Source organism: Meles meles, chromosome 13 (assembly GCF_922984935.1).
Source record: "Meles meles chromosome 13, mMelMel3.1 paternal haplotype, whole genome shotgun sequence".
Taxonomy (NCBI): domain Eukaryota; kingdom Metazoa; phylum Chordata; class Mammalia; order Carnivora; family Mustelidae; genus Meles; species Meles meles.
This window is the reverse complement of record NC_060078.1, coordinates 57,871,029-57,886,491: the sequence shown is the minus strand read 5'-3', so window position 1 is coordinate 57,886,491 and position 15,463 is coordinate 57,871,029. Positions and strand designations below refer to the sequence as shown.

General features: G+C 42.1%; 1 protein-coding gene across 3 annotated transcripts in view; it reads left to right on the top strand.

The window, feature by feature from the left end:
- Window positions 1-15,463, top strand: part of HPSE2 (heparanase 2 (inactive)) — a 768,592-nt gene that overhangs the window by 733,988 nt on the left and 19,141 nt on the right. For all 3 annotated transcript variants that reach the window (XM_046028031.1, XM_046028030.1, XM_046028029.1), the window contains 2 exons: window positions 84-229; window positions 8,271-8,417. In XM_046028031.1, coding sequence (XP_045883987.1) covers window positions 84-229; window positions 8,271-8,417 — 293 coding nt within the window. The remainder of the gene's footprint in view (window positions 1-83; window positions 230-8,270; window positions 8,418-15,463) is intronic.

The window sequence follows — 15,463 nt, the reverse complement described above, 5'->3', positions numbered from 1 at the left end:
TTTCTGGCCTATGTATTGATATGTTTACTCATGACAGTCAACATGCTTCTTTCTCTAACCCTCCACCTCTCTATTCTCCTCAGGACTACTGGCTCTCTCTCCTTTACAAGCGCCTGATCGGCCCCAAAGTCTTGGCTGTGCATGTGGCCGGGCTCCAACGGAAGCCACGGCCAGGCCGAGTGATCCGGGACAAACTAAGGATTTATGCTCACTGCACAAACCACCACAAGTAAGTCTTCAGAGACAAGTCACAGAAAGCCACTCCTGAGGGGCTTCAGGCTTCAGGCCCCTCTTAGAATTCCATACCATTTGGGACCCCTATAAGACTGACTGTAAACTGCTTCTGGAGTCATTATACCTGATCTTTGCAGGTTTCAAAGGACCTCTGATAAATAGCCTTTTCCCCAGGTAAAACCATTTTCTCACCCTCAAAGGATTGATGCACAAAAAGTTCATAAAAACACATGCCATTTGTTTGTTTACTTCTTCATCCAACAAATTTTTATTAAACATTTTCTCTCTTCCAGTTGATAAGGCCCATGAGGCTTTTTGTGTGTACCTACACCTGAACCAAAGCTAGAGACACAAAATGTGTTCCTATTATCCAGCAGCAGAGCTTGAGGAAATAAGTCTACATTTCTAAGATGCACACTGGAGAGCTCTCCCATTAGAAACCTAGCTCTAGACCTGTGTGTCCCAAGCTGGAAAGCCCAAAGGAAATTATGCCAGCTTTAGAACCATTTTCAGAATTTCAGAAATCTTTCCAACTATTTTAAATCTTAGGAGGTTAAATAAAGTCTAGGCTTCCTTTTTTTACTGGGCTGGACTTAGAACAATCAGTGTGGTACAGTGTGGCTATCCTTCTCTTTTTGATCGGAAGCACTGGTTGTCATTGAAGTTTTCTGTAAATAAACAGGAAAAATAATTATCAGTAAATAAATAAAGGCAGATGAAATTTTAAAACATGAGGATCAGAATGTAAAAACTGAAAACAGAGCCTAAAGCCAAACCCATCTGACCATATTTGGCTTTCCTACATCACTTCCTGTTTAAGGAGCAGAGTAGGCAACTCTGAAAAAGAACGCTTTCTCTTAATGCCAGTGGAGGAGGGGAGGAGGAAGCCAGTGCCTCCAGCCAGAACTTTATTCCGGTGGGCCTATCAGGGGCTGATCATGGGCAGTGGATAGCACAAAGAGCTCCAGTGGTCAAGTTACAATAGACGTTCCTTCTCCTTCCTTGATGAGAGAGGAGCCAAGTCAATTAATTTATCATGATAAGATTTTTCAAAGAATCACTCTGAACATAGTGGGGCCAGGGGCCAGTTGTCTTGTCTGTAGATACAAGTGCCTATTGTGGATGAGAGGAGGCTGGTTTGGGCGGAGGCCAGAGGCTTTCAACGTCCCTTTTGCTCAACAGGAAGCTCAATCCAATACCTGACAGAGAGTGACTGCTTTATGGCTTTGGCTGGAGTTATCTGATCACCACACAAGGATACATTGTACTCCTTGTCTCCACCCTGGCCCTGAGGTAACCACTCAAAAGGAGGATCCCCAGCTTCAAGAGAGAAATATTACCCTTGGCACCTTTTGTCTCTTTTGGGAAACACATCAGTTGTGCCCTTTATACTATTGGTCTGAGGAACCAGGGGGAAAATGACAGTAGTCGTGGGCTTAGCAGGATTTCCATGTCCTCACAGAGGGCTCCTCACATAGTCTTATGCCAGTGCTCATTCTCACATTCTTTAACATGCTTGTGGGGAGTTGTCACTAATATTCTGAATATACCATGAACTCAGGGCCAGTGTCTCATTCATTTTTGTATTCTTGGTGTCTAATATGTTAAACTGGCATGAAGACCTCAGGAAATGTTTGACGAATGGATGAATGCATGCATGCATGCAGAAACAGGGCATCAAGACATCATGGATGATTTACAGTTCTTACTCTCTTCCCCTTTGATATCAGCATATCATCCAGAATGCGGTGGTGTACAAAGATGGCTAAGAATTCTACCATTCACTAGCAGGAGACCTCAAACAAGTCACTAAAATCATCTGGATTTAATATTCTCTCTAATCACCAGCTCTCCTCTGCTTTCTGTGGGAATCCACTTCAGAACCTCTCTGGGGAAACAGTGCCACTGTGCTCCTGTCAGTACCGCCCCTCTTCCCCATTAAAAAAGGAAGACGAGACTTGAGTGATCTCTTGCACATATGGCTGTAATGATAATAACAGGGTGGAAGGTCTTTTTGTTGCTATTAGAAGGTAAGCCCACTATGGATGCACGAGATGGCTGGGTTTGTAGATCTCCTCCATGTCTGTGGGGTGTCAGGTGCCCCAGATAGGTAAGCACAAAGGTAGGACAAGTGTGTCTGCTTCTTCTCCCTGGGAAGCCGTGTGCCCTGCCTGCGCCCCTCATATTCCACGACAGTCATGAGGAAGCACTACTGATTCACTTGGTTTATTCATGGTCAACAACTCAAGGTCACGGAAATGTCCCAGAGTGGGCATGTTGGCTTCACACTAGTCACTCCTGACCCATACTCTGAAAATATATATCCTTGGTCAAAACAGGGATTGGGTGAGAAAGTATAAACTTAACAGTAGACCAATCCAGAGAGACTGTCTATTGAAACAACTCCTGCACTCCACTGTAGACTGGGCACTTCTGTTCCGAGCATCTTGCCAGATACCTGCACTTATATTATCATAATGAATTCCACAAGTCTTATGGTATCACCCCTCTATGCAAATAATAACAACATTAATAATGCAAAGAATTTTACACTTGGGAAGAACCCTCAGAGATCTTTTGGCCCAATGTCCTGTACAACAGAATTTCCTTTTGCAACCTCCTTGGCAGTTTTGCAACCTCTGTTTGAATACCTCACTGCCTTTCATGGCACTCTCTTACATTGTGGTTTGTTTCTGACCCAGGAGAGTGGTGTGTTTTATGATCAACTGAGGATCAAAAGTTCCATATGCACACCAATACCAGCAGGTGCTCTGCTGCCTTCTGTTCTAGAGTCAATAGATCAGGAGCCCGGCAGTATGGCAGTTCTCACGTTAGATCTTCTTGTTCAGAAAACAAATACGTTTTGACTGGAAACCTTGTTTTTTTATAAGCCATTCAGCTGAAACAATGTATGTTTCTGGGGAGGAGCTGAGGTCTTAAGCCAAGTTCAGAACCAATTGGAACCTGGTGGATATTGAAGCAAAATTGAGCCTTTTGGGGTTCAAGTTTGTTTATTATTGGCAAAACATGACTTCCTGTTTTTTAGAAGAAATTTTTTTAAAGGCTCATAAAAAAGGTTCCTGAGGCTTCTTGGACATCAAATGACTCTTACAAAACAATATTTTGATGAGTTAAGTGTAAATGAATCAGAAACATGTGGATTAAATTTCCCTTAAAATACACAGGGGCTTTGAAATTAGGGGAAAAAAATGTTTGGCAAAACATGGCCTGATTTTTACCGAACCCAAAAACTTTGAGTTAGATTTGGAGACAGTGGACCAACCCGGTTCTCAAACACATGGACTTTCACTGGAAATGACCATGGATTCCAAAGCACCATCTTCTCTTCCCTTTTCTTGCCTCCCAGCTTCACTGGAGACATTTCTAGAACAGTGAGTATTTTTTATCTGGAAATAAAAATGCACCTCTCCCTATGATGTCCCCCACCTCTTACATTGAGAATACCCCACTTTGAGCTTCCCTTCCCTGATTCACTTCCTCTTACACCCATGGCATCACAGAGAAGATGTCAAGCAGCAAAAGGACAGCCAGAAAGATGAACTCCAGATGGATTCCCTGTTGAGTAAGAAGTCTCACCATGAGTGAGACATGGGGTAAAGTAGATGTTCTACCAAGCAGAAAAGGACATTCACTAAGAGAACCAAAAGCCACCAGTCAGACCCTATCTTCATAGGCAACGGATACTCCTCCAGATTATTTTTCTGTGGGCAGAGAATATATATTCTTTAGGACTCTGGATTCTTGACACAGTACTTTCTGGTTGGTGCTACACTCCCCAGCCAAGAATGTATTTTCATAGCCAAATGACCTCTGCTTAACATCCTTGCCCCTCAGCCAACCAGAAGGGATGGCTGAGGCAGTCTTCAATGCTAGTTCCTACCTGAGGAGGCTCCATGGATTCTGTGAAAGCCCCTGCTCGGGGTCTCTGAGCTGGCTTTCGGTACTGCTTTGTCTCCCCCAGGGGAACTATGTAAGTGGAAATCAGACCATTGCCAAGCAGCTTGAAAAGACAGCTTTCCCTGCAGCAGTGCTGTGATTTCAGGTCTCCTCCCACCCACCACTTCCCCGCATCCCACCCTTCTCCTCTCCAGTCTCCCAGGGCTCATCCTGCCCCAGCTCTGCAGAGGAAAAACTCGTAAATGCAAGCATGAGGCTCTCCCTCCTCCACTGATGGCCTTTGAGGTTATCCGATGGTAGTTAGCAAAAGAGTTTACCGCATTCTTACAAAACTGGTGCCCAGGCATGCCGACTTTTGCTCACACTGAGGCCCAGAGTACCTGTAGTTAATGGTGTTTCACTCAATTTCCTCAGCAACTAAGCTTAAAGCCCACCAATGGAATATATTTGGTGTTCTTTTAAGGACAGCAAATGCAGGACGCCGGCTAGCAGCATCTTCTGAGCTCCGGTAACACAAGTCTGCTCAGTAAATGGGCATTCTTTTCTGACCTAACTCAGATGGCTCCAAAAACTACTTCACATGCTTCAGAAGATTAAGAAGGACCAGAGAAGGAACCAGGGAAAAAAGTCATATAATAATTTATCAGAGTATAAGTGCAGGCCTTCAGAAAGCCTTCGAACATAGTAATGTGCCCTCCTACAGATGTAAGGAAAATTATCTGACACAAAGTCCACGGAATATACTTTGGAATTCTTCTTCTAACCTGAATGGATTGTTCTAGGCAAATGGTTCCTAAACTCAACTCATCTGCCAAATATCCTAGAAAGATTTATACACCACACACAACACACACACACATTCCTAGCTCCCATCACAAACAGATGGAATCAAAGTCTTCAGGGTGAGTCCTAGCAACTGTTTTATTAAAAAACAAAAACAACCCAAGTTATCATGTTGACCTGTCCTTAGTCACTCTTTTCTTAATTAGCACCTTTAGAAGCAGAGGTGAGTGACCCAGAGGCTAAGGGATGCTGTTTCTGCAAGGAATGATATTTTCCTCTGGGCAAAGTTGACTTAGAGTTTCTCTAAACTCCTCCTTTGAAGGCAGGACTGGGTCATTTCTTCTGTTTCCTCTCATTAACCCATCCAGATGGGGCCCTAGGGGACCTCTTAGAAACAAAGTCTTTTTCCTACAAGAAAGAAGGAATTTATTATAGTTTTGTTGATACATGCTGAAAGGCTCTTGCATGTAGGCATATAGTTCTTCCAGGCTTCTGAACATCCTGTGCTGGTTTAAAAGGATTCCAAAATGCAAATAATTTTATAATCTTGGTGTAGGTAAAACAGCAAAAGCAGAAATCAAAAAGATCCAAAAATTTGGCTACCTAAGAGTTTTAAAATTTTATACATCAGAATACAGTATCAACAAACTGAATTGATCAAAGAAACCTGGAGGAAATTTTGCAACATACATGCAGACAAAGGATCACTATCTTTAATAAATAGTTTTTATAAATCAATAAGAAAATGGGCAAAGGACATGAATAGCCAGTTCACAAAAGAAGAGATGAAATGGCAAACAGGCAAATGAAAACAATGCTGCCCCTCAGCATGAATTTTTTTAAAAGTGCAAATTAATACAACACAAAATCCCACTATCACCTCTCAGATTGATAAGAGTATTTTAAAAGGTTAATATCCTTTATTTTTTTTTAATTTTTATTTTATGTTATCTTTTTTTCAGTGTCCCAAAATTCATTGTTTATGTACCACACCCAGTGCTCCATGCAATGTGCCCTCCTTAATACCCAGCACCAGGCTTACCCAACCCCCCACCTGTCTCGCCTCCAAAACCCTCAGTTTGTTTCTCAGAATCCAGTCTCTCATGGTTTGTCTCCCCCTCCAATTTCCCCCAACTCACTTCTCCTCTCCATCTCCCAATGTCCTCCATGTTATTCCTTGCTCCACAAGTAAGTGTAACCATATGATAATTGACTCTCTCTGCTTGACTATTTCACTCAGCATAATCTCTTCCAATCCCATCCTTGTGTTGATACAAAAGTTGCGTATTCATCCTTTCTGATGGAGGAATAATACTCTATAGTGTATATGGACCATATCTTCTTTATCCATTCGTTCGTTGAAGGGCATCTTGGTTCTTTCCACAGTTTGGCGACTTTGGCCATTGCTGCTATGAACATTGGGGTACAGATGGCCCTTCCTTTCACTACATCAGTAACTTTGGGGTAAATACCCAATAGTGCAATTGCAGGGTCATAGGGTAGTTCTATTTTTAATTTCTTAAGGAATCTCCACACTGTTTTCCAAAGTGGCTGCACCAACTTGCATTCCCACCAACAGTGTAAGAGGGTTCACCTTTCTCCACACCCTCTCCAGCACTTGTTGTTTACTGTCTTGTTGATTTTGTCCATTCTAACTGGTATAAGGTCGTATCTCAATGTGGTTTTGCTTTGAATCTCCCATATGGCTAATGATGATGAACACTTTTTCATGTGTCTGTTAGCCATTTGTATGTCTTCTTTGGAGAAATGTCCATTCGTGTCTTCTGCTCATTTTTTGACGTGCTTATCTGTTTTGTGTGTGTTGAGTTTGAGGAGTTCTTTGTAGATCTTAGACATCAGCCCTTTTTCAGTAATGTCATTTGCAAATATCTTCTCCCATTCCGTGGGTTGCCTCTTTGTTTTGTTGACTGTTTCCTTTGCTGTTCAGAAACTTTTGATCTTGATGAAGTCCCAAAAGTTCATTTTCACTTTTGTTTCCTTTGCCTTTGGGGACATGTCTTGCAAGAAGTCACTTCTTTCAAGACATGTCCCCAAAGGCAAAGGAAATATCCATTATTCTTAAGGGTATGAGGAAATGGGTGCTCTTGTAGATAGTTGAACAGAGCAAATTGGTACAAGCTTTCTAGGCAGTTAACATCAGTGTTAGCAAAATGTGTGTATCAGTCAGGATAGGTGAGGTTATGCCATGATAATGGAGGACCAACAAATCTCCATGGCTTTCGATAAGAAAGTGTATTTCTCATGCATACTACCTGTCTATCATGGCTCAACTGTGGCTCTGCTCCACATCGTCTTCATTCTGGGTTGCAGGTCAATAGAGTAGCCTCTCTTGAGAACATCGTTGGTCTTCTGGCACAGGGAAAAGAGACATGGCAAAACACAGGCTGCCTTTTAAAACTTCTGCACAGAAATTTGAACACATCTACCCACATTTCATTGTCCAAAACCAATCGTGTGATCCCTAGGTTTCAACACAGTAGGGACAGAAAATCTTCCCACAAGGAGAGGCTTCACTGGGAATGAACCAGAAGATTTGGTTAGGAATCATGCCATGTACCTTCCCCTAGTCCTAATGTGTCCAACTTCCAGGACTTTATTTGAAATAATGGTGACATACAAAAAATTTATATACTAGCATATGTAATTTTGTTATGGCAAATTTTGAAAAAATGTAAGTCCCCAAAGGTAGGGGGTTAACTAAATAAATTACGATACATTTATATAAGTGAAGAATTTAGCATTCTTCTGTAAATAGAAGGAAATACACTAACATAATAAGATGGGAATATGTTTAAGATGTTCATGAACTGAAAAAACAATGTGGTCTCAATTAGGTGAAAACTGAGAAATATATATGTACATGTCAAAGTACTCAGTAAATATGTGAATTAATGTTGAATTAATAAACAAAAAATACTGGAAGGATGTTTACCAAAATTTTATCATATCTCAAGATACTTGGATTATAGGAGAATTTTTTTCTTTATATTTCTCTGTATTTTTCCCTTTTTTCCCCATGCAGTCAAGCATGTTTTATTTTCATTCTCAGAAAAAGATATTTTGTTTTCTAAAGTCATTGTAATATATTTAAACAAAAACGAAAGGAGTGTGGTGGGAAGCGGGTATCTTCTCTGCAAGAAACCACAAACAATAACAAGGCCTTCTATCTTTGAAGGTCAGGGGTGGTCAAGAATCATAAAATAAGTGCCCTTTCCTAGGGCAGTCCTGTTTGGTGCAGTCTATAAATTATTTAGCAGCATCTAACTGACCACCTTATTTCCATCTTACCTTCTCCTTCTCCTTCTCCATCTCAGCCACAACTATGTTCGGGGGTCTATTACACTTTTTATCATCAACCTGCACCGATCAAGAAAGAAAATCAAACTGGCTGGGACTCTCAGGGACAAGCTCGTGCACCAGTATCTGCTGCAGCCCTATGGACAGGAGGGGCTCAAGTCCAAGTAAGTGCAGACCTAGAAATAGCTTAAGAGCAAGTGCAGCAGGAACTGGAAAGGGAAGGATCTAGCGCTGTCCTTTTCCTGCTGCTATTTCACTTGGGGTCTCAGTGGGATAGAGTCAGGGGACCGCTGACTCCCTCTGGGACCCTTGTCAAGCCTGTCCCTGTCTCTAGGCTTAGATTCTCAACTGTAAAGTTAAATGGTAGACAAAATATTTCTCAACAAGGGCATTTTTGTTATCTGGCGAGGACAATTCATTATGAAGGATGATCTCATTTCAAGCTACTTATTCTCATCCTGGGTCCCTGCCTACTAAATGCCAATAGCACCCCCTAGTCACATGACAAGTGAAAACCCTGGGGCTTCAGAGCCATGCCCCTTTCAGCTGTAATGAATAGGTAATGCTAGAACTCCCTTGTTGTCAGCATCTATGAACCTCATGGGGACAAAGGGTCAAAAGTTCAGAGATCAAGAGTTTGTTCTGCCCCTAAATTTATAACTTTGGACACATCACCTCTTGGATCTCAAGTTTCCTTATCAGAATGTTAGGAGAGACATTATATTCTGGGGCTCTGTGATTCCCTCAAACTCTAAAAATATATGATTCTGTGATACTCCCTACCTCCCTTCGTCTCTACCAGAGACTGTTGCCAACACTGACCTTCACCAAAAGAAAGCAGCTCTAGGCCACAGGGAGAAGAGCCTGGTCAAAGACAAGGCCACCTCAGCTCCCCGAGTAAGGCCTCCCAGGAAGAGTATGGGATGCTGTACAGACTGGGAGCATTCCTATTACATTTTTAATGTTTACCAAGTTTAACAAAGCTGTAAACTTGGAGCAGGTGGCTTGCACTCCCACAGCTGCCCACAACTATTTGAGAATAATTGTTCGCTATTTCACTGCAACCTTGGTGGCTTGCATTTGGCTTCCAACTGTATGTGCAATGGGAACAAAACACAATCTGGGAAGTCACTTACTGAGTCTCTTTAGCCCACCCTAGATCTGTATTTTCAATTTTGGTTCATATACTGGCTCTTTTCTCCGGCCACATGTACATTGCATCTACTTTTCTTTCCTCGCAATCCTACCTGTATTAGGAGACACTCTTGAGTATTGTATCCTTTCTCTTTCTGTTTCCCAGTCATTCATGACTAGTTTGCTGAATTCCTGGTCTTCATCCTAGGCAGGAAAACGAGTTCTTGTCCCAGAGTCACTGAATTGTTTGACCTTGGCAGTCAGTTAATCCTAATCCTTTTTGGCCTCAGTGTTCTCATCTGCAAAATTCAAGAGTTGCTGTATGTTTGGTAAGGTCCCTTCCAGCTCTAAAGTTCTCATCCTGGGCTGATTTTTCTGAGGATCATGAGTGTGTTCAAGTTTCCACTGTCATTCACTAGTGACCTGCAAAGTCACTTCTTGCAGAAGGGCTGACACCTCAAGCAGTGATTGTGATCGTTCAGGGTCCTCTGGAGCCAGAGATTAGGAGCTGAGCCTGCCCAACACTGGGAAAACCATGTGTATTGCATGGAAGGAACTAGCCAAACGCCTTAGTCTAACAGGTCATTTGCTGACTGTGTGTCCTTAAGCAAGTTACGTAATTTCTATAATACGTTCTCAGTTTCTTCATCTCATGGGGAGAGGAGTAAACACAGTAGTCTATGTAAAGTTCCTGCCACATAGAAGGTGTATGGTAAATACCCATTGCCTTCCTTTTCCTCAACTCGGGACTCTAGCTGACTGGGACGAAGGAAACAATTGCCCTCTTTCTAATATCTCTAAAATGTTCTTCCAAAGCAAAGTCTTCTCAGATTTTTAAGATAATGTGTTGCTAAGATGCTTGTTAAGATTATAATAAAAATGGTATAAATGCAAAACCATGGAACAAGAGGAAATGTAGTTAGAGCGTAGCATCATTTTATGAGTTTGTTTCCCCCACCAACCAAGGACATGGGCCTCCAACCCTGTTTACTCCAGGATTTTCCTGATGCTTGAACCCGGCCACACCTCGGACCCTTCTGCCTATACCTGTCCTGCAGAGTGACTGAGGTGACTCCCATTGGCTACTGATGTGCTCTGTGCTCCTGTTATGCTTTCTTGTACCTCACCTTGTCACCATCTCAGTGACAATTTGTGTTAGGGGTTTTGTTGAGAATGTCAGAGGGGGACAGGGTAAAAGAGAATTTCATTCTATGGGGGTCCTGAAGAAGGATTCGGTAATGGCCACTGAGATCAAAGTCGCAGTCGGAAGAGGAGGGAGCTAGAATCAGAAGGCCTGGCTATGAATCTAGTTGCTACCATTTACTCATGTGGGGAAACCTCGGCTCCCTTACCTGTCAGATGGGGTGATTGTGAGAATCAGGTTAGAGCATGTGGGGGAGCTAGAGCATGTGAGCTTTCTACAAATGAAAATTTTGCACACCCATGCATACACATATGTATAGAAATAGAAATACAGTCAGGCACATATGATTTTACATATATCATTTTAAAGAGAGTTTTGGATTGGAAGTCAGGAGAACTGGATTCCAACCCTAATCCTGCCATTACTTCACTGTGGAGCTTTGAGCCCTTCACTTAATCCTCTAAGCCTATTTCTCTCCTGTAAACTACTGCTAATTTCACACCTCTCCCGTTCTCGACCTCAATGACTCTGACCCTGTTCTGTGCCATCTTGGACTGTAAGCGGCCGGTAAGGGCTGTCATGTATATGTCAGTGCCCTCAGAGCTCTGCTCAGTAACTACTAATGCATGCAGGAGCCCTCGGTGGTTCTGAGATGGGGGTCTCACAGGAAGGGTGTGGTTTTCGTGAAGCAGACTCTGCAGGAAAGGATGAAAGGAAATGCAAGGAAGTGATTTCAGCCTTTGGTGTCTCCTTCTCTGTTTTATAAGCCTTTAGGGCCAGATTCTGTGTTCTGTGTCTGCTAATTCCTTGCTGCAGCCTGGAGCCATATTAACTCAGAAGAAAATGGAAAGCTCTGGGAGCTGAGGAACCTGTAATTGCTCTTGTCTGGAGGAACCAGAAAGAGGATACAGAGCAAGTCAGTGTGCCATTCAAGCCACCAGTTAGACACTGTGGCCTGGAGTTTCAGGAGTAGAGAGATGCCAGCCAACATTTAATTCTTATTCTCTTGGAGTGGTCAGCAGGGCTGGGTATATTTGAAATCTCTGGAAAGGGATCTCCATGAGATCTTGGGGCTCAAGAATGTCAGGCATTGCACATGAAGCCCCCTCAGGGGCTAATCAGGCACAGTCTTGGCATCCGAGTCCACAAATGAAGGTTCCTGTTTGTCATTTCAGTGAGTGAGCCCATCATAAGACCCACCAGTCAAGTCTCAACTCTCTATGTGAGAAATAGTTCTCATTCTTGGAATCAAACAAAAGGTGGGTGCCCTACACCCTATAGGATAGGAGACTGGAAGCCTCAAAAACTATAGTGTGTATAAGAGGAGGGGGTTCTGTGTCTAGAATACATATTCTGTAAGGATGGCTGAAGGAAATAGGGAGATTTCATTCAGAGAGGAAAAATAACGCAAATCATAAGGACTTTCTTTAGATACTCAGGGACTGTGAAGTGAAAGAAAATAGATTTAGCCTAGAATCCTCTAAAGTGACAGCAAACCAGGGAGTATAATTTAAAAGAGAAAGATTTCACCACAAAAAGAGCTCATTTTCCAAAGGCTCATCTGGCATGACTGAGGACAGGGTTGTTAGGAGGTAGCCTATTATTCAGAGAGTGAGTGGCCATGGCCAACCCAGAGGGGCTCCAAGATTCTCACTCAGTGGGAGGGTGAGCTAAAAGAGTTCTGCTTCCCATTGAACTGTAAAATTTGATTTTTCTCTTCTGTTCTCCTTCCCCCCACTCCCACTTCACTTTTGGAGCCGATGGTCACCAGCCAAGTATCTTCTTCAGGCCACTAAAAGGCCACACAAAGAGGCTGTGCTGTAAGAGGACGTGGCAGTAGTATTGGGTTAGTTTTTCTCCAGAAAATCTCCAAGCTGCAGGCCCACCCTCTGTCCTGTTCCCCGGTTTCTCACCTGTCTGGGAGGAAGACTGACCATTTATATCCAAGACAATAATAGTTCCCATTCTGGAGAAGTCAAAGAGAACATTTGGGGCATCTCTGTATCCACAAAGGAAAGAATCTGCCCAATGCCTGATGCGATCACAAATCAGTGAGCATTGTCCTCTAGGGAATCGATTCCATCCAAGACATAAATATCTCCAGTGTCTTTCAACAAACAGGGAAACAACATGAAGCTGGGCCAAAGAAGTCAACTTACATCATAAAACGGGACTCACGTTTTTAGGGAAAAGTCAAACCAAGAGCAGGTGTTTGCTCGCATCACAATGTCCTGCCCTATATGTCTAATTCAATTCCATTTGAAGGGAGAACTATCCAAAAATTAGAAAAGAAGGAAACAACCTTCATCACACTGACCGTTCGATTCTAACACAGTAACCCGAGGGAATGGACAGCTACTAAGAATCCGGGGGCAGAATGACATTTTGAAGTGATCTGCTTCATTTCCCTACCCTTAGATAGTCTACGGCAAAGCCATCTGGACTAGATGATGCTCTAGGTTTAAAGACCTCTGGGGAATGAGTGCCAACCATTTCAATCTTGTCCAAACACTTAATTTTATAAGAACACTGTGACCCACTGTGGCTGGGACTTTATAGATAAAAAAGGACTTTAAGAGCCATTATCTCATTTGACCCTCTGAATAGCACCAAGAAGAAAGTAGAACAATCACTGCCTCCCTCACACTTTAGAGTTGGAGAAACCAAATCTTAGAGCATTAAGTGACTTCCTCAAGAGTCACACAACTATTAAGTGATAGAGTTAGAAAGTATCTAGCACCCTATTTTCCTGGCCCCAAATCCAGTGCACTCTCCTCAACACTGTGCTACCCCAGTAGTCCAGCAATATAAAATTATAGTGACATACTGATAAACATACAGTATGGATCACTGAACACTATCACGATACTGTCTGCTCATTTTATCATAAGCTGTTCACAGAATGAATGTGAAGCAATGTTCTCCCCTCTACACCAACTCACCTCTGTTCCATTAACTTTTCTTCAGAAGTCCTAATTCCAGATCCTTCTTAAAGTCTTCTGTGAGCTACTTCTAAGATTCTTTTTCCCAGTCATATAGAATTTTAATAAAAGCTTTTTTTCTTTGCAAAATTGGTAATTTCCCTTCTGTTTCTTCTATGCTCTTCTCAGACAAAAGGATTATTAAATGCCAGCACTTACTATAAATTGGTTTAATTTGAAACCTATAAAAATAAATTTTGACATAGGACGTTCTGACCCTATACACATAAGCACTACTAGCTAACTCCCCTTCCCCTACTGGAGCTCAAGCCCAGAGTTACATCTCTGAGGGAATGCTGGCACATGAGCCTTCTCATATGTCTTCATCCATTCATCGCCTTTTATTGAGATCCTACTTTGTGCCAGAAATGACTTGTTCCCCTTCAGCAGTCTATTGTGCAGTGGCCAGTAATGCAGCTGAAATTTTAAATGAATTATAGTCCAATAACTATAAAGAGCTCAGGAATCCCAAGTAGATAAACTAGGGGAAAATGTCTGAACATGAAGTTCAATGTGAATGCTTCATCTCAGAATGTCTCTTGATCTTCCTCATGCCAACCCACACCATCAATAGCCTTCAAAAGCTATTCAGTATAGAGTATTTAGGGGAAAGGGGGAATGGGATTCTGAGGTCCCTGTCCTCGAGGACTTCATCTCTGCTATTAGAAACAAACAGCTAACAGGAAGTGACTTGTGGGTGGTACATGAGAGATGTATGGAGAATTTCTGCTTCAGGGCTAATAAGTTCCATATTAAATGTCTGTATTTCATATCTGCATGCATATTCATATTCATATCTGTATCTTCATATTCATATCTGCATAGCTGTCATGATGTTAGCTGAAAGAAACTTAAGGTTCCTATGAACCTAGAATCTTATTGCCTGTTCTGTGAAGAAATGAACATATTTTTTTCTTTTCTGCATACTGGTTTTTTTTTTCCATCTCTCCAGGATATGACTTTTGCTTTGATTTCATCCTCATTAAATCCTATATCAAAGAAAAACATTGGCATCTAACTGCATGCCTTTAGAAGGGTGTCATTTGATGTTAGCCAAACAGAAGAGTTCTGAAAATACACAAGTTAACTCCCAGGTGCTAAGAGCTTAAAAATATCTTTATGACCCTGTTGGAACAGACCACATTATAATACTTCATCTCCAGATTCAGAGTTTGGCGAGTGTGAGGGCTGAACTGGCCACCACCTGACCTACCACAGCCTCTAAAGATGACTAGAAATGCCACGTTTATTTTTGGGCATGGACAGATCTGGGAAAAGGAGCTTGGGGAAAAGTCTTTACCCTAAGAATTCTATACCGAGACTTCTCACTCATACACTTAGAAACAACTTACCTCAGCAGACTCAAGACACGTTAAGTGTGTAAGTTCTACACTGCTGATACTAGTTTCTGATGATGATGATGGGGTTTCTGAATTCTGTTTGACCAGACCCAGTCTGTCACTGGGTCTCACTTCCATTCTCTCACTTGTCTGGGATCATTTAAATTAGTTTCTTCTTAAAATAAACCATGTTATAAAAGTTCTGCAGTTATTAAAAGATGACTTTATAGAGGAGAAATAAATTTGAGATTACTCTTAGCAATCAAGAAGTTTCCTCTAGAACAACCCTGACAGAAAGCCCGTCAGCTTCTGTTTGATGAGACTGTTATGTCCTGAGTCAGCCCACTCTGGGACTTGACAGCTCTGCTGGTAGGAAAGAGCCTCCTTGTATGTGGCCAAAGGATGTTTTCTTCCATTTCTCCCCTTGTTTTAGAAAAATTAAGCAGAGTAAATCTATACCTTCTTCGTAATAATTTTTCAGTGTCTCCCTATAGAGTTGTACTCTCCAAGCTAAACACTTAACTTTTTCAATCATTCCTCAAATGGCCTGGTTTCCAGATTGCTCACTATTCTGTTCACCTTGGAATCCACTGAGCTATAGAACCTTATCT